Raw genomic sequence first — 19,438 nt, forward strand, 5'->3', positions numbered from 1 at the left:
CCAGATGTGCAAAGATTGTTGCGTCATAACAAAATAGAACTGAAGATGTAGTCACTGACAAAGTATGTGTTTGCTCTGTCATTATGGGAAAGTGGGTGGAGATTGATATGAAAAACAATTAGAGGAGAGTTTACCACACTTTATAAGAAAAGTTGAAATAATCTCTGTTGGGGAATATAAAGAAATATCAGCATTGATCTGTGAACTGAGATTAAAATATTGTTTTTACAAAAATTCTGAGAGAAACAGAAATCAATAAGAACATATCATCCTAACTTGATGCTTGAAAGTTTCTGAGAAACATGTCCAAATCAGGTAAAATAAGGTAAATACGCAGAGAATTCCTCTAATTGATGATATTAAACCTAAACCTTAACACCCACAGCTATATCTTAAACATACTGCTGTGACGGTTTTATAAAAAGTAAGCTTTAAACACACCATTCTAACCCTGTATGGTTTGTACTATTAATATGTAGAATTAATACCTAGTTATGCAAACTGACGTCAGCTCTGATATTTATTGCCTCAGTGTTTGTCATTTAGAGCCTGTGAACTGCCTGTACCCATGTTCATGACTCATAATTTGCAACAACAGAATAAAGCAGCAGTTATTGTGTTGTCAGCCATTCCTCTGTCGAGGAGTTTGTCCCGTCTGTAACTTGAGACGTGATTTGCATATGTTGCTTCGCAGCAGCAATTTAAACATGAGTCGGTGGTGATGCAATCGGGTCAGGAGCACAACATGTTTATCCCCAGATCTCTCGGTATATATATATAGTATGTATTCTATTTTTTTATTTCTAATTATTAATACTAGAAATTACCCCCAAAACAAAATGAAGGACATTTCTGTGTTTGTACTTTTGGTGCCATTTAGCTCGAGCTCATTACTTAAGAGGTCAGCCTGCTCACCTTTGACATATAATTCAAATGAGGGCAGCTCAAAATATCCTGCTGCACCCCACAGACATAAAACAGTCTGCAGTCAAATTAGGTGAAACCTTATTCTCCTATTGATTGCTTACAAGTAATTTGGGCTTTTTTTTATCTATCACAGTGCATCTTATTTTTAAGGGCTAGGAATTTCTTAAATGTAAAATGCTTAGGTCAAATAACAAGCTGTCTAATAAATGTGGTGCATAGGAATATATGCTCCCCTAAAATGCAGTAACAGCATTAAGTAGATATCAAAAGTACTTGAGTAGAAGATTTGAGTGGAGGTACATTATTATTGATCATTTTCAACACATACTGTGAGTCCTCCATAACACTGGATTTAAAATGTTTAAGATGTGAGACGGACTGATAAACATGCAGATGTCATCTGTAAAAGAGAATCAGACTGGTTTTCGTTGCCACAGTTTTTGAAATATGAATTCACAAAAAGCTTCCTCGTACTGATAACGTTAAACAAAAGGAATAACCATTATCAGGGTTGTGTGATGATGGCAAACAAACCATTAACTTGAATGCAACACAGAGATGGAATGGAAAACACAGTCGTCCAGGTAAATCAAGTATTTCACCTCCTTATTAGGACGATCAGCACCGAACACCTCCATTCAGTTTGTTCTTTAGTCTGTGTGATCTTTAGTGATATTCAACTTGTTGTTTGCATATTTTCCGATATGGGTCCAATCAGCCGCCTGATGGTGCAACATCAGTTTTTACTGCACCAATGTTTTTCTCTGCCTTTCGCATTTCTGTTTTATTTTTATGCTAACCGTGGATATCTGTCCTTGTGGTACAGGTAGGTGATCGCAAATACAATTATTTAGTTAAATTAGTTGGAAAGTTATTCATTTAAATTGTATATTTTATCAAAACTACATTTTTAAAGGTAATAAATCAATGTAAGATGAAGAATTTTATTCTGTGCGCCTTTTTCTACTATAGATCACATATTTCGATCAACACATTGTGTGATATATATTTGGATAACATTTTTAAAAGGTTCAATAAGTTGATTTGTGAATGAATCCTTGTATAATTAAGTCAACTGGAACCCAAGGCAAAAGCAGAACCACAGTATTTTCAGAAGGGATAAAGTGCTGCCAACAGTTTTTACATTTACTGATATTTATTTGGTTGTATTCTATTATTGTGAAATGTCTGTTGCTTTTTAAATGTGCTCTTCAAATATATCTACATTTCCCAGGACCATACTGATTTATATGATTGATGAATCAGCATATCTAATCGTGACCCACTTTCAGTTGTCTTTGTGTCTTCAGGTACGTCTTTGTTACAGTTGGAGGATGTGTCCTGGCGGTCGCCACGATGGGGATCTACAGTGTTCTTCTGTTTGCCTCCACCGCTGTCTTTATTCTGCTCATTGGTCGTGTGGATCCCAGCAACATCCACATCTGGGCGTTCGGTATCCAGATGCTCTGGCAGACCTTCTGGCACCTGCTTATACAGTACAGCGAGTATTACCTGCATGAGCCTGTCAGCGTGAGGTATTTATCTACTGATAAATAACAATAATACAAGTGTTGGTCTGGTTAATTATAAATGCATTTGAAAGACCAAGGTCGGTCCTGTATTTATGTATTTTTTGTCAATGAATCTCATGAAAAAGGACAAAAAACAACAAATAAACAAATATCACAATTTACTTTACCATTGGTGGATATTTTTCCACATTACAATTAACACGTACACCAACACACAGCTTTCCATTAGCTCAATCATGATTACTCATGTGATCAAAAGCTCCAGAACAAACATAAAGTTCACAAGTCTTTAAAATGTATTTAATCACCTCTTGCGATTCCAGGTTGTTTTTGGCGGTGTCCTCCTTGATGCTGCTCACTCAGAGAATCACCTCAGTGTCCATGGACCTTCAGGAGAAACAACTAATGTCCCCGTATAATGCATCGTCCAAAAAGACGACTTGTGTCCTGCCTCTCCCTCTCGTCAGCTACCTCCTCAGTGTCACCACGCTGCTGGGTGGCCCGCTGGGCTCCTACAGACAGTTTGTGTGCCACATGGAGGGAGTCGGCCTCGGCCCCTCACCCTGTCCACTGGGTGTGGTATTCCTGAAGTTGATGCAGGTGCTAATGTTGGAGTTGGTAAGAATTTGTCTTGTCCATTTTTTAAGACAAAACATCTATGATCCCAGTAGCTCTGCTTCTATTCGTGGCGTCTTATGGGTTTGGGCCCACGCACTGGTTTTGAGGCTCCGGTATTACTCTCACTGGAAGATCAGTGAATGCCTCAATGATGCAGCTGGGTTTGGAAATTGCAAAAATTCATCCGGAGACTCCGAAGACTGGAGCGGCTTATCTGATGGTGATTTCTGGACCACTGAGGCGTCGAGCCGCGTGTCACAGTTCGCACGTCGATGGAACGCCACAACGGCTTCGTGGCTGCGAAGAACGGTTTATATGAGAAGCAAACATTTCCCTTTGTTCTCGACTTTTGTTTTTTCAATGTGGTGGCATGGTTTGCACTTGGGTCAATTTGTGGGGTTCTTGACTTGGGCGTCAGCGGTGCAAGCAGATTACTATATACACAGGTTCTTACACCCAAAGTTTTCCTCAACATGGGGGAAGCTGCTGTATGCGTGTCTCAGCTGGATAAACACACAAATGATCATCACATGTGTGGTTATTGCTGTAGAATTAAGAAATATGTCCGGCCTGAGGCTTTTGTCAGCTTCATTTGTGGGTCTGTTTCCTCTTTGTAACATGATACTACTTGTCATTTTATCAAAATGCAACACAGTTACATAGACTACTAAAGCAGCCATGTTAACAAACCCCCATATGTACATATTTGTGCTATAACAGCTCTACTACAATATGAAAAGCTTGTTTGTTCATTAAAATCCATGAATAGATTATTATGTTACTGTCAATCTGGGGATTCTGTAGTTGTCCAACAGTTGTGTTGTTGCATTTGATTGATTTTGATTTTATTTTATTTGGACATGGACATGACAATGTCCATGTCCAAATAAAACCAGATGCATTGTTTACAGTGTATTAGCATAAATGCTAGTTTACAACACCTGTCCATTTCTGCTCTTTGTTGTCGTTTGTGCTGTTGACAACTTAGTTGTTCTTGTTCATTTTCTGTTTTCACTTGTCATGTTGCGCTATCTTCCCTGGGGATAAGTGACAACATAACAATGATATATATACATCTCTATTGATAGACGATAGTCACAGAGGTTTGAATGTGGTGTGAGGAAACTGGTTAGGGAGCAAATGAGGGGAAAGTACAGGGTGAACCGGAAGCATCAATGACACTGGAGCATAACACTGATGACTGAACTGTGGGGGATGGGATGGGGGAGCAATAGCAAGAGTTGAGGAAAATATGTCCTACTTCATATGTTCTGTTGAAAAATCTATGTAATATGTGAAATGCATGATGAAATGATTTTATGACCAATATAAAAAGGTAATGGAAATCTTTGGAAGTCAAACTTTATTGCAACGTCTCAGACAACACTACTGCTAAGTGAACTGGATTTCACCGGTGAAAGTTATAATATTTAAAATATGAATCACATCTGTCTACGTCAATTGAAGTAGACTTTTCAACTTTAAACATGCAGAAAGTGATGTTTTATATTGTCACTGAAATAATTAGCAAGAGCAGCAAAGAGTAGTAAACATGAGAAGGGCCCTCGGCCCTGCAGATGTGGTTCGGGCTCGGTTCTGCAGCCTGCACGCTCAGCAGATTGTTGGGGTGACAGAATTCTTTCCACAGCCTCATAAAAACAAACTGTGACAGTTGATAAACCGGAGACTTGCAGAAAATTTGTATGTTGTATCATACTGCTCCCTGGTGGTCAAAATGAACGAAGGTTTAAGGCGTATATTTGCATCTATATGAACAACAACTGCTCATCCATAGTTATGAGTGATGAAGGTCAACAACAATAAATTATATTTTATGAGGAAGATATTGATTGTGTGAGTTAAGCTTAAAGAAACTCTTTTAATCATTTACGGAGCTTTGTAAAAATATTAAAAGACACTTCAATGATGAAGTACTGTATGTGATGTACTGTAAATTAAATTAAATATACTGTGCATTGATTTTCACTTATCTGAGCGTATCTTCATTTTGCAGCAAAGTCTCTCTTCTTTCTTTCCATAGATTTCCAGCAACAATCCCTAAAAATAACAACAGTCCGAGGTTTCTGTTTGAGACGAATTTCTTCCAGCAGTCCTCTGGTTTGTTGATGTGCAGTGTGTAAATCTAATGGAGAGAATAGTAAATATGGGATGTTTGGTTAGGACCATGAAAAAGAAAAACGTCCTGTATATATTTCCACAAAACCAATAATAGATATGTGCTGCACAACACCAAGTTCCTCACCTGGTGTGTTAGGTGGACGGCCACTGCGGACAGTACAGCATAGTAAGGGAGAGTCTGTTCAGCATTGACACCAGCTACGACCAGTCCTGACATCATGGCCACCGTAAAGCCGCTCAGCCAAGGTTTGGTTTGCTCCTGGAACCTCAGCGCAGTAGATTTGACTCCCACCTTGATGTCGTCTTCCTTATCCTGGTTATTGAATACAGAAGAGATGGAGCTCAGTCTCAATCCATATGATTCTACTTTGAGAGTGACTGTTAGGGCAGCAAAAAAACAGGAACCTATAACTCCCTATATAAATTCTCCCTCATAAATAATAGTAAACTACATTTAACAAGGTCGGATCAAATCAGTGACTCAATGGTTTAAACTTTGAACAAGGTTCAATAAACGGCTTCACTAAATGTGAGCTGCTAAGAGACTTAATGTCAAATAAGTTTATATTAAGCACAAATAAGAACTACAGAGATCCTCAGCTTCACCTGATGTGCATATATGGTGTCGTAGATCAGTGTCCACATCAGTCCTGAGAAATACAGCGGGAGGCACACGGACCAATCACAGGAGCCTTGAACCGCAGACCAGCCGAGCAGCGCCCCCCAGTTAATGGTGAGGCCTGAACATAAGGACAAGAAGGCGGAGGTGTTGACTTAAGAAGCAAGAAACTGTAGAATAATCTTGCAGCGTATAGAACAGGACAACAATTACCTAACACAAACTGTGGCCAGTACGTGATCCTCTTCATCAGTGGATAGGAGACAACAAGAGACAATGAGGCAGCGCCCAGAGCGATGCTGTGAGGAGCATTATGAGTCAAACAGTGTCAAACCTTTGCTAGAGTAATAACGAAGAAACACAACAACTGTTTGTATTCTAACATATATCTATAAATGATAAACTGATATATTGACCGCGAGACGGCACAAACACTGTCTCTGTCTGACTGACACAATCTTTTTATTTTGCAAATAAACTCAAATTAAAGCGCAACAGATTATTTCCATAACACACTGACCTGTAGTTGTTGAGACACAACAGAACCCCGAGTGCAAGAGAGAGCTGCCCTCCCAAGAAGACCAGTGCCTGCATTCGAGAAATTTCCCCCGAGGCGATGGGTCGAGTGGCTGTCCTGGACACCTGCACAAAAATATATCAATAACCATAACAATAATAATATAACAACAACTTAATTTATGAAGCTAATTTCACAACGTAATCATTATACATCAGTGTTTTAAACCTTTGTGTCAAAGTCTTTATCCCACATGTCGTTGATGGTGCAGCCGGCTCCTCTCATTAGCAGAGCGCCTGCACCGAACAGAGTGAGCATGCCCAGATGTGGAAGGCATCCAGGGTCAGACGCCAGAGCAATGCTCCACGTGCACGGGAGGTACAGCAGCCAAGTTCCTACAATACAAACAGACAACACACCTAGGTGATTTAAACTTCAGAAAACCTTACTGCTGTGACTGTAAAATATACAGCGCGAAAACAAGAATAATATGTGCAGGGTGAGAATATGTGTAGTGAATGGATTGCACATGAACCATTGCATTACAGCCAGAATCAATATAGCATAGTTATACCATAGTTAAAGTGCAGTTGATAAATAAACAATATTCACGGCATTGTTTTCAAATACACCCTCATTTCAAAGCTTAAAACAGCAGTGATTTCAGCTGAAACTTTCATTAACCCTGAATGTACAAACCAATGGGTTTGTCGAGCCTCATCAGCCGCAGGTATGGCTGGACAGGAGCTGGAGCTGAATTGACAATGGAAGCAGGTGACAGGCTGAAGGATCTCCTCCCATGGTGCTGAGCATCACGCAGTCGGACCGATGGACGGATCACACCCTGGCTGTAAAGCCCTCTTCCTGACACGCTGGAGTGGGAGTGGAGTCCATGTTTGGTCCTGGTGGTAGCCTCCTCGTGAAGGAAGCGGTCTGACAGAGGGTACAGACAGGGGGAGCAGGCTCCGTGGTGAATCCTCTTCAGGAAGCTCACAGTCAGCTTGGCTTGCAGCATGGTGACTCCCTGAGGTCACACTGACATTACCCCGCACCCCTGAACACACAAAGACACACACACACACACACACACACACACACACACACACACACACACACACACACACACACACACACACACACACACACACATACACACACACACACACACACACACGTCAACAAACACAATGGTGGCTTTGTTTTATGATTTGCTTGAACATGAATTCTTTTGTGTTTCACTGAAACCGCCGCACAAAGACTGAGGTGTACGTGTGTGAGAGGAGAGTTGTGTGTGTGTGTGTGTGTGTGTGTGTGTGTGTGTGTGTGTGTTAATCAAGTAGGATCGTTGTTGGTGCGGTATAAAACGCACATGCTCATATCATAACCATGTACTTTACACTGAAGGTGAAATTAACTCTTCAACACGCCTGGGACGAAAACAAAGTTAAATGAAATAAACTTACACTGACGGTTACAGAAGACACAATATATACATGTAAATAATATATATTTACCCTCTCCTTATATTGTTTTGAGTTTAATGGTGTTTTAAACCACTAAAATAAGGGAGTTTTCGAAGCGCCAGTCTACTGTTGTGATTTCCTGTTATCGTACGCCCGCTATTGTTCCGGGGGAAACAACGTTCGCACCCGGAACCAATGACAGCAGAGAAGGTGTTTTAAATCAGAATGTAGAAAACCGTATCTATTCTTAATTTAAACTGATACATATTGATATATTAATATTAATTTACTGTTGTGCTACTTGCTCAGTATTTTCTCCACATATATCTGGTCCCACTTGGTAACATGCACACTTTTGAGAAAGAGTTTCGATTTCGTGTGTTAATAATAATAATTATAATAATTACCCTCATAATGATGTTTCTCACCAAATATTATCCTGGAAAGAACCAAAGAATCCTCAACAAAGAAGAGAAATAAGATTTTTGATGACCCACTAAACACATATCTGAATAAACAGTACGTTCACGATCAATTTATTTGGCTCAGAATTAATATTGCCTTGATTTTATGCTATTGTATGAATCATACTTACTGTTATTTTCTTAACAAAAATGAATCTTTATTAGACTGAACGATGAATGAATGGGATTTTTTAAGGATTTGATGAATGGAAACAGAAAGTAATCTCAAAGGTGGGAACTTCCGGCTAAAGCTTCCTCTGATTTCACAATTAATGTAAGCGTGCTTTTCATATATATACATATATATCTGCATTGTTGTTGAATATATCAACTGCTTGATTAATCAAGTAATGATAATCAACACGATATCAGGGGGATATTATACTTTCGACTTTTGCTTAATTACATTATGAGATAGGGTTGTATTTATGCAAATTTTTTTGTTGTTTCTATGAAAAACTTTTTTATTTTTCATTAGTTTAAGTGCATGGATATAATGAATTCAAACTTACTCTCCAACAGTTCAATTCACATTTTATGTTATTATGTTATTTCACAATGCCCAGCCCTTTGCAGCGCCTGCTTTTGATTTTATTTTGAAGAGCGGGCGGAAGTGCAGTTGCAGGACATTGAGGATTCGCTGCAGCACCGGAAGCGGGAAGAGAGCGCTAGTCGCGGGAAAAATGGCCGAAACGTGCGGTGTCTTCATGTTTCCCACATCATCGCCTGTAAAAATCACATCATAAACCTCCGGCTGTGTGTGTCCGTCTGCGTGAGGAGGCACGGCGTGTAGCAGCGGTGAGTTGTGTGTCTTGTTTGCTCTTTTATTCTCCCTCGGTTGTGTCGTTGTTATTCTCCTCTCCTTCCTGTTGAACTAAGTTCCCGACGTCTTCAGTTGTTTTCCTCAGAGTTGTTGCTGTTGTTCATTGGAATTTACTGAAATACTTGAAAAAGAAAAAGTGCAGTTATTCTTGTTATTGTTTCATTCCTGCAAGCATCTGCATAAACTACGTTTTTTGAAGATTCATTATCAACTTAACGTGTTATTTAAACCGCAGGAGCATCACGGCGGTTCTCTGCTTGTAGAGAATGATCTGGCTGTAGGAGGGATGCACGATGCAAAAAGGTATTTATCACTGTCAGCTTTTGTGTTAAAATGTCGACTCAGGACAGTGATTTTAGATCAAGTGGAGTATTTGATGTTGTTTCTTTGACCCCCCTCAGATTCCATGAGCTTTGCCATCCCTGGCCACACAATGCCCAGGCAGCCTGCCCCCGAAGAGTCCTCCGTCAAGTCCTTCTGCTGCAGTAACTGCTCGCTCGTCTTCCCCTCCAAGATCTCCCTGTTTCAACACGTGACCTTTGAGCACGGCTCGGTGTCTGACGAGGACGAGGACGACGCCGACAGCAACAGGCTGGAAAGTATTTATTTATGTCACAGCTGTGGTTTTGTAGCTCGTGGCCAGGGGGAGTTAAAGGAACATGAGAAGCAGTGTGGTAAGAAGCCGGAGAGTCAAGATCAGACAGGGAATCCTGTCGTTCCCGGAAGCCACAAGAGTGCAAAAGGAGCAGTCATGTCTACCTCGAAATCTTCAACATGCATGCTTTACTCGTCAAAAGATCTGAAAACGTACAAGGGGCCGCTGCAAATGCAAACTATCACTAAATTCTTAACAGCAGCACCTCAACCGCCCTCGGTGAAGCCAGCCGAGAGCCCGGTGTCCCCGAGCGGCACAACTGGAACCCTGCTTCTGGAGCAGTCTCCCTCAGACCTCAGCCCAAACAGCAGTGGTGTGTTTAAGGTCACGGCAAAGTCCACGATTGACATGTCGTGCGCCCCTACTAATCACTGTATGGTAGATAATCACTTTTTAATATCCGAGCTGAGCTCTCACAAGCCCAAGGAGCAACCCAATGACCCAGTTCATGAAAACAGCAAGAGGAGGAGCAACTGGGGACACCAGGACAGTCAACCGGCTAAAAAAGCTAAGATGGACGAAGAGGAGACAAAACTCCCAGGGATCGAGGACGCAAGTAAACAACCGACAGGCAGCACTGACTTTTCTTTTGAAATTAGCGACGACGAACATGAAAGGAAGTTAAAGCTCTCCAAAAGAGCCGTGGAAATCCCAACCACTTATTTTTGTAAACACTGTGACTACAGTGATGCTGTCGTCAGGCTCATGTCCTTCCATTACCAGAGCGACCACCCTTACATAAGATGTAGTGCCACGTACATTCAGGATCCCAGTGACCAGAGCGTCACCTTCCGCTGCCTGGAGTGTCCCGTGGAGTTTTTAGCTGAAGCGCACCTCCAGAAACACTACACTGAAAAACACCCAGACGCCCCTAAAGTATTCATGATGCATTCGTGTGAGCTGGTTTACAAATGTTTTGTTTGTACGTTCATCAGTAATGAATTGAAAGCCCTGACAGAACATTACAAAGAGGAGCACCCGACACATAAAGCGGACGATTCCTTGTTGTACTGCAAATATACAGCGCCCGTGATCCAAGAGGGATCGTCAGAGTTGACCACGTGTAGGAAAACGCACAGCCCGGGAACATCGGGGGGGATTTCTCCCAAGAACGCAGATGCACAACCTGAAGAAATCAAAAATGCCCCCTCGCCCCTACACACCACCTCAGACCACAGAGGAGAGGAGGTGGTTTTGTATCATTGCAGCAGCTGTGTATTTAGTCATAAGTCAGCAGTCGGTATGCATGTCCACTATCAGAGAAAACATCCAGACGAAATGGTCACAATCAACAAAATCAAACAGTCGGCTTCTGTGTCATCGCAAACAACCTCCCAGGCCTCAGCTGAGAGTTCATCGAGTGTGACGGAGAACTCTGTGCCTCAAAAGGACGACTCCGGTTCCCCCGAAACGGAAAGAAGCAAAGCTGGGGTGTCGGTGAAGAAGCTTTCATCGACACTAACGTCTCCGAAGAACAGAACTTCTAAGACTCAATCCGAGTCTCCCAAAATAGAGAAAGTGAAACCTGAAGCAGACGTAAAGCAAACAAAGACAACCCCTAGCAAATGGAACAGGGAGCTGTCATCTGGAATCGACGGCTCATCCCCCGGCTCTCTCGATAAAATGTTTTACTGCCAGTTCTGCACCTTTTCAAATACCAACATCAGGAGCGTCGTTGCTCATCACAACATGAAACACGCTGAGCAAGGACTAACGGGTACTGAGGAGGTCTGGTGGTATAACAACAAGTTGCAAAAGAAGAAACTGCAAAGTGAAGCCGAGACCTCAACAAGTGCTGCTTCCCCTCACTCCAAATCCAGTGAAAGAGTCGAGGGGTGGAAGGAAAGAAAACGTCGGAATGAAGAAGCTACCTCCAAGACGGAAGTGAATCCCTATGAGCGTGTAGAAGACTTGTTTTACTGTCAACTGTGCAACCTCGCAAATGTCAGTTTAAAGGGAATTAAGAACCATCAGGGCAAAACCCACAAGCACCTGACTGCCAAGCAAGAACCCATCCTTAAACACACCGCTCTGATTCGTGCTGAACTCAAACAGTCGCACACGAAGGACTCCTCCTCGTCTTTTCGTCTACCTCTCCCGCTCATGAACGATGGCGACGTGGACTGTTTTTTCTGCCACTTTTGCAACTACAGACATAATTCCGTTAACCAAGTAGTGAGACATTACATCAGCAGACATCCTGGGTTTGTGGTTAAGAACCACCAAGTCCTGCAATACACTGCTACGCTTCTCCAGCAGATGGAGGAGTCGCACCCGGAAACGTCCGCAAGCCGAGAAGAAGTGACTAAGACTAAAAAAGTAAAAACACTGCCGACCACACAGACCCAGAGGACCCTTAGGTGCTACAGATGCACATTCAGCTGTCAGTACGTGAATGTGCTGAGGACGCACATGTTGAAGGTTCACAAGACAAATCGCAGGACAACGGATATTCTAAGAGTGTGTTATAAACAAGGGATGTTGGAGACGGGTTTTCACTGCGACAGGTGTGTTTTCTCCCACAAGAGTGCAGCAGTGTTGTTTCAGCACAGCCAGGAACAACACCCCAAACGTAAAATCACTCTCGAGTACGTCTCCACCAGGTTGTACGTCGGCCCCGACTCATTTGTCCCTCAACGGAAAGGAAAGCATAAAAAGGCCCACACCGGTGATGGTGATGGGAGAACTGGACAAAGTGAGACCAAGATGTTTTCGTGCCAAGTGTGCTCATTTAAAGGAAGCTCAATGTCCAGTATCACACGCCACTGCTGTGCTGTGCATCCCTGGTCCGTGAAAGACGATGGCACCATCCTCAGCAGCAAGAAGCCAAGTCCCCAGATTTTGGAAGACCACACAGAAATTCCAGAATCCTTCGACAGCTACCAAGCTCCTCTTGGAGACGGCGACTCGCCCGATTCCTCTAATGAAGCTGCAGATTGTTCCAACTGGTTCAAGTGCAAACACTGCACTGCATGGTTTAGTACCTGGCACGGTCTCAACACTCACAGTGGAATGAAACACCCAGACGCTAAGATTGATGGGACAGCACACGTGCATGTCTTCAAATGTCCCCACTGTACTTACATCAACGCCAGCTATCATGGAGTTTTAACCCACTGCCAGAAGAGCCATCCTGACTCGGAGTCCAGTGCAGACAGTCATTTCATGGATGAAATGCATCTACGCAGCTGGACCAACTCTTCGACTAAAAGAGGCCCGGGTGACACTTCAAGAATCAACGGCTACATGTGTGAAGCTTGTCCTCAAATCAGTGCAACTCGGGAGAAGCTGAACAGGCACTGTGAGCGAGAGCATATCAAGACCGACCCGAGCCCTGATCCCAACACCGTGCACAAACCGTCCGCTGTGAGGAAACTACGCCAACCTAACACCTACAGCTCTCTAGGATCAGTGTCAAAAGCTTCTGTCCTGCAGAAGAAGAAGTACCAGATGTTGAAGTGCCAGCTCTGCAGTTATAAGTGCAGCACAAAAATTGGGCTGGGTCGCCACATGCAAGTGAACCACAGGCCATCGTCTTATTCACAGTTTAAGGATGGTGTGTTCAAGTGTGCCCTGTGTCCGAAGTCGTACTTCACAAAAAGGCATCTTGCACGGCATTATACTGTTAAACATGGAAAGCTCTCCCTCGCTAAATACTTTACACCACTGTACCCGCGGCTCACAACGCTAACGGCCCCCGACACGTCTGAGTCGAGCGCAACAGCAGAAGACGAAAAGATATTAGTGTACAAGTGTCCGTCCTGTCCCTATGTGAACGCTAGCTACCATGGAACGCTCACCCACTGCCAGATGATGCATCCTGCTATCGTAGTCAGAGCAGACAGACTTCAAACAGACACAATCCTCGAGAGCCAAATGGTCCAAAGTTGGTCGGGTAAAGGTTCAAAGCATAAAGGGTTCGCGTGTAAGAAATGTCCACTGATTTATGCATCGTTGACAAAACTGAAAGTCCATAGTGTGAAGAGCCACACACAGGCCCGACCCACAGCTTCTGAACTTTCAGTTGAAGAGACTGACACTGAGAAGCAGCCTGATCACGGCTCAGGGGGCTCGACATCCCAGGTTTCCTCTTTAAAAATCGAATCATCCCCAGTGAATGTCACAAACACCGACCACGATCAACAGCCAGGCTCTCCTGACACCCTCCACCTGTCCCTGGAAAACAAGGACATGCTGTACGAGTGTGACCTGTGTTCCTACGCAGGGATATGTAGGAAGTACCTGCACTGTCACTACAAAAACATGCACAAGATGGATACATCCAGCATATCCAAGCAGCTGGAGAAGTACAACAAGCGTAACAAATACATGCCCAGAGTTCCATCTAAAGAACGGGTTCGATGTAAGAAGTGTCCACAACTAGTGTTTGAAACATCTCAGCTGCTCATCGTCCACTACACCAACTTTCACAGCTCCAACTTTCAAATGGACTTTACAGTGATAAAGCGAAGAACAAAAAAGAACCCGGGACTCTTCAAGTGTGACCACTGCAGCAAACACATAGTAGGAACCAGGAAGCTGTGTCACCACCTGGAACGCCATGGAGCAGGGATGAAGACAAGGGCATCAGTGGCCGAGACGACCACACCAGAGACCCCACCCGATGAAGTAGGTTAACTCTGCCCACAGGAGCCGGTTCATTCATTATCATCTTTTCGTCCTCACTTGTAAGTTGACGATCGTTGCTGTGTTCGATTTTCAGATCTGCCAACAAGACGAGCCGCCCATGTTAGAACCCGTGCAGGACCTGACTTATTGGAATGTGACGCCAGTGAAGGAAGAGGAATCGATGGAGGACAAACGCACCTGCCGGCAGTGTGGACGGTCGTTCATGTCCCTGAAGGGTTTGCGTTCACATGAGCGCAGCCACGCAGCGCTGGCGGCCATCATGAAACTGGACAAGCTGTCTTCATCACTACTGAAGCACAAGTAAGAATGAAGTTTGGTGGGTCAGTCCCTGTGTTAGGTTTGTAAAAGTAAAAGAGGAGGAATTCTTTCATTTTATCTGCTTATATATGAAAGGACTGCTCATTCATATTACACACTACTCGCATTTAAATTGCTTTACAGAGGTAATTAATACTGTAATTTGTAATTAATACTATAAAATATAACTATATTTTAACAGTTTCATTAACACAGAATTGTTAGTATTGTCTTCTACAGTACAATATTACAATTTTTACAAATGTGATGTCCTTTACGTCTAGAACTCTGGATGATCAGTTTGTGACTGTCTGGATTATGTCTTTTTAATCTCTACAGCATAGATGAATACGTCCTCTTCAAAGCTGGGACCCTCCGGCCGTTCCTCTGCAACTTCTGCCCCTTCCGCACGACTGTCCTCGGCCTGTGGAGGAGTCATTTCATCAGAAAACATCGAGGTGAGAATCCCCTGGTCAATAATTTACAATTACAGCTTTATACAGAAGTTTTGATGAATCACAAGTTTAAAAATCAACAGGAATGTTTGACATGTTAGATATTGCTATATATTGCTTGAGATATTTCATTTAGTGTTTTGTCTTTCTTTCCCTGTCTGTGTTGCTGCCGGATGTTCAGATGTGTTCATGAATGAAGTGGAGACTGAAAACGAAGATGAGGAGAACTCTCAGAGAAACAACCCGGATCCTCCTCAATCATCAGAGGAAAACAGCAACTCGCCCGAACCTGACGAAGAAGTTGAAATAGCTGAAAGCAAGTTCTCCCTCTTATGTTATATAAACCACATACGAGTCCAATTGGTTATAAAATACACACACCTGTTGCTTTGGTTGTCGCACTGACAGTCTGTGGTTTGTTGTCTTGTGACAGGATCAATGTACCTGGAGCCTCCAGATGTGCAGCGGCAGCTGAACCACTACAACTTGATGGCGCAGACTGGACGTGCAGCCAAAGCCGAGGTGCAAGCACCCAAGTTACCAGAGAGCTGTTTGCTCCACTGTGAGCTCTGCAGCTTCAGCACCGGACACCTTTCCAGTGTGCGACGACATTACTTAAACCGCCACGGGAAGAAGATCCTCAAGTGTAAGGACTGTGAATTCTTCACTGCATTGAGGTGAGTCACAGCCAACACCAGGATTTCTCTTTATTAAAAAAAACATTTTAGGACAACCACTGTAATTTCTCTTTTTTTCTACAAAACTTTTACAAAGCACAAAATTAGATTTGGAAAAGGGATATTGCACTAATATGATCTCCTGGGTGAAGGCATCCCCAGACGAGGCCATCAAGGAAGTTTGGCCATCTATTTGGAAAAGATGAATGGATTGAGTTAGTGTGACGTACAAGATATTCTTCAATTTAATAACTGAGCATGAATTTGCTCATGTCGCTGCAACACTGCAGTAATCAAATGTTTAAATAATTATAGTCAGTCATGTAAAAATAGAAAAATCACAGATAGTAAATCATGTATTGAGCCTGGTTGTTCCACCTTTTATCAGGAAAACCCTTGAGTTGCACATGGAGCACGGTCACTCTACATTTCAGTCCGAGCCGACCCACCTGAGGGACCTGCGCTGCCCGCTCTGCCTCTACCAGACCAGGAACAAGAATAACATGATTGATCACATCGTCCTACACCGTGGTACGATAGACACTGGACACGACCCATCATTCCCAGCGCCCTAAGATCCTAATTTCAGATTGAGTACATTTTTCTTTTGTCTCTCTTTTTCAGAGGAGCGTGTCGTGCCGATAGAGGTGCGTCGCCCAAAGCTGTCCCGCTACCTCCGGGGCATCGTCTTCCGCTGTCACAAATGCACTTTCTCCTGCGGCAGTGCTGAGAACCTGAGTTTGCACATAACGAAGCACGATGACGTCAAACCCTACAAGTGTCGACTGTGCTACTTCGACTGCACTCAGCTGAGCGAGCTGGAGGCGCACCTGAGCGATAAGCATCAGGTGAGGATCTGTCTCAGAAGCGGCAGGAATTCCTTTGTGTCTGTAATGAGACATGTCCACTTTGAATGTACAGGAATTTTAGAAATGAGAGGAGGAACATAGGCAGCTTCTTTGTTTCAGAAGGACCGGACCCTGTGGCCAAATCTGTTGCTTGAATGAAAGAAAGTTTTGTTACGTAAAGTTTTAGAAATGTATAAAGCCAAATGGTACTTTAAATTCAACCATAAATTAAACTAGTAACTCTTGGTGCTTTAATATTTGAGTCATTTAACACCAGCTGCTGTAACTCTCTTAAGTCAAATGAGAGAAGTGAGCTCCCCTCAGAAACAGGTCTTAAAACCATCTTTAAAAAAACTCTAAAAGGCCTTAAAAAGTTCAAATCTTTGTTTTTGAAGAGAAATGTGGAAGAAATAGGTTAAATTGTTCTTTTGTAAGTTAGATTTTTCTTTTTTTCTTTTATACAGGTTGAGAGGAACCATGAGCTTGTGGGTCAGGTCAGCCTTGATCAGCTAGAGGCACAGGATGGTAGGATAGCAGAAGAGGAGGAGGAAGAAGAAGAAGAGAAGGAGGAGCTGTTATCAAACTCTGAGCCGCACAACAGCACGGGGGAGGATGTGAAAATCAGGTTGGTCTCAGGCTTCAAGGACGTTAAACATGAAACACTAGTTGCGGACCCGGCAGAAGATAACCTTCCGAAGAAAGTTACACAACAGTTGAAGGATACGTGTCTGAAGCATGAGCAGGAGACAAGAGGACAGACGAGTGAGCCAACAGTGGAAAATAATGCCAGGAAAGGAAACGCCTCAGAGTCTGAGGAAAGCGACTGTTCAGAGAGAGAGAGGCAGACCAACGAGAACCAAGCCCAACTCCAAGTGAGAGCTAGTGAGGACAACAGCGTAATGTCCACACGCCAAAGAGAGGAGGCGGTCGAGAGAGACTCTGCAGCATGTGATGAGATGGTGGACAAAAAAGAGTCCAATTTAAGTTTGAGGACGCTGCAGGACAGAACGTCAGCCATTGAGTCGAGAGCAGAAGACGAAATACTGCGTCACATCCTGGTGATGGATGAGGACGGCAGCGTCCACAAGAAGCACAACAAGGCAGAACACGAGAGGATGGTTAGGAAAGACCAGAGCCTGGAGACCAAGGTTCTAGATAATGTTCTGAGTGAGCTGCTGGACGAGGAGCGTACAATGTCTTCGGCCCATAAAATGAAAACTAAATGTGATTCAGAGGCCAAGACGAGTCACATGCAGGGAAACAACCTCAGGAGTCGGGAGGATTTCAAATGTGGAAGTCCTTCCCGAACGCCTCTTCCAGTCTGTGACCACCTGAACGAGGAGAGCTCAGGTTTGTCATTAACACACTGCAAAGAGGAACACGTGAGCCAACAGGAACACGTGAGCCAACAGGAACACGTTGAGGAGCCATCGGACCCGTACGGAGACATGCCAGTGCTTGAGAATGAATATCTGAAGGAGACATCGTACCCGCAAGACGGCTGCAAGGAGGAAGAGGAGGATGAGCTCGAGCAGCGGCAGGACAAAGGAGATGAAGCGATGACTGAAGACGACGAGAGCGGACGCACAGATCGGGAACATGAGGAGGGAGACGGGACGGAGGAGGCCAACAGTCCACGTGTGGGCAAAAGTAAGAATTGAAATGAATCACAATAAATTGAGTCCAACACAAACTCAGTGTTTTCTGTGTTTTCAGACAACGTTGCAACGGTTGTGTAAATACGTAACAATGGGAGTTATATCATTTTGGATGGTGAAAACAGATTGTGTGTTGAAAATGTAAAGAAAACAAAATGGCACTCAACATAGATCGCCCATATGTTCCCTGTATGAAGCCACATTGCAATCTGTAAGATCCAGTTTTCTATTTGGATCTGCACTCAGGAATCAGTCCCCTAAACCCTGGGAACACCCTGTGAAAAAGTTTAGTGTTAGAGAAAGTGATGGGAAGAAATTCCAGGATCCCTCCACAGAACGTTTGTATTTTCTTTCTTGGCCCATGTCACATGCTTCCACCAAGTTCTGTGGAAATCTCTCCAGTAGTTTTTTTGCTTTATCCTGCTGACCAGCAAACAAACAAATGGACTGGAGAGAGAACATGACCACCATGGCAGAAGTTAAACACTTAACCACAGATTTCATTCATAAGTTTGCCTCAGTTTTAATATGGCTTTGATTATTTCGACTTAATACCAATCATGTCACCAGATAGTAGGAAAAATGTTTGCGATAACCAGGACATTTGATTGAACATTGTTAAAATGAAAAAACCTCTCGCCCCAAAGAAATCTTTACCACCTTAAAAATGTTATTTATCAATTGTCAATTGTGACACCAGTCTAAACTCATTTCTCTTGTTTTTCAGGTGGGGTCACAGCTTCAGGGGGAGCTTCTGAAGTCCCGCGTCCCTCAGTCACAGGAAATAAACTTTACACTTGTGAACTCTGTGGACGAAACCTCGTGAGCGGCTCAGACTTGAAGCGTCACATTATGAGACATGGAATTTAACCGTTTTCATGACGTTGCGGACATCAAGACTCAGCATCCACTGGGTTTTTGATGTGGGAGGTTCGATTTTGTTAGTGTCAACTGTCCTGTCCCCTAACGTTACTATGTATTTGTAAACAGCTTGTTAACTACTTCATTTTTCATGTTTTGTAGATTTTTTTTAACTTTTTTTAATGATCTCATTTTATTCTACAACTGTTATAAGTACATTTGTTGTTTTGTCCTC

General features: G+C 43.1%; 3 protein-coding genes across 3 annotated transcripts; 2 read left to right on the forward strand and 1 right to left on the reverse strand.

Annotated features, from left to right (window-relative positions):
- The first annotated feature begins 1,412 nt into the window (after nt 1–1,412).
- Nucleotides 1,413–3,872, forward strand: mboat4 (membrane bound O-acyltransferase domain containing 4). The gene is made up of 3 exons (XM_062384987.1): nt 1,413–1,753; nt 2,238–2,462; nt 2,783–3,872. The coding sequence occupies exons 1-3, from the start codon at nt 1,473–1,475 to the stop codon at nt 3,738–3,740; spliced, it is 1,464 nt and encodes a 487-aa protein (XP_062240971.1). The 5' UTR covers nt 1,413–1,472; the 3' UTR covers nt 3,741–3,872.
- A 542-nt stretch (nt 3,873–4,414) lies between these two features.
- On the reverse strand, nt 4,415–7,993 carry coq2 (coenzyme Q2 4-hydroxybenzoate polyprenyltransferase). Its single transcript, XM_062384985.1, has 8 exons — nt 7,867–7,993; nt 7,052–7,406; nt 6,581–6,747; nt 6,356–6,477; nt 6,049–6,134; nt 5,823–5,956; nt 5,341–5,529; nt 4,415–5,220 (listed from the first exon to the last, which is right to left on the reverse strand). Exons 2-8 carry the CDS (start codon nt 7,365–7,367, stop codon nt 5,065–5,067), a joined length of 1,170 nt encoding a protein of 389 aa, XP_062240969.1. The 5' UTR covers nt 7,368–7,406; nt 7,867–7,993; the 3' UTR covers nt 4,415–5,064.
- A 973-nt stretch (nt 7,994–8,966) lies between these two features.
- LOC133949615 (zinc finger protein 462-like) lies at nt 8,967–19,400 on the forward strand. The gene is made up of 11 exons (XM_062383546.1): nt 8,967–9,077; nt 9,338–9,405; nt 9,504–14,386; nt 14,481–14,707; nt 15,044–15,162; nt 15,341–15,475; nt 15,593–15,836; nt 16,225–16,367; nt 16,461–16,684; nt 17,149–18,334; nt 19,070–19,400. The coding sequence occupies exons 2-11, from the start codon at nt 9,396–9,398 to the stop codon at nt 19,210–19,212; spliced, it is 7,314 nt and encodes a 2,437-aa protein (XP_062239530.1). The 5' UTR covers nt 8,967–9,077; nt 9,338–9,395; the 3' UTR covers nt 19,213–19,400.
- Nucleotides 19,401–19,438: the final 38 nt, after the last annotated feature.

This window comes from Platichthys flesus, chromosome 3, assembly GCF_949316205.1.
Source record: "Platichthys flesus chromosome 3, fPlaFle2.1, whole genome shotgun sequence".
Taxonomy (NCBI): Eukaryota; Metazoa; Chordata; class Actinopteri; order Pleuronectiformes; family Pleuronectidae; genus Platichthys; species Platichthys flesus.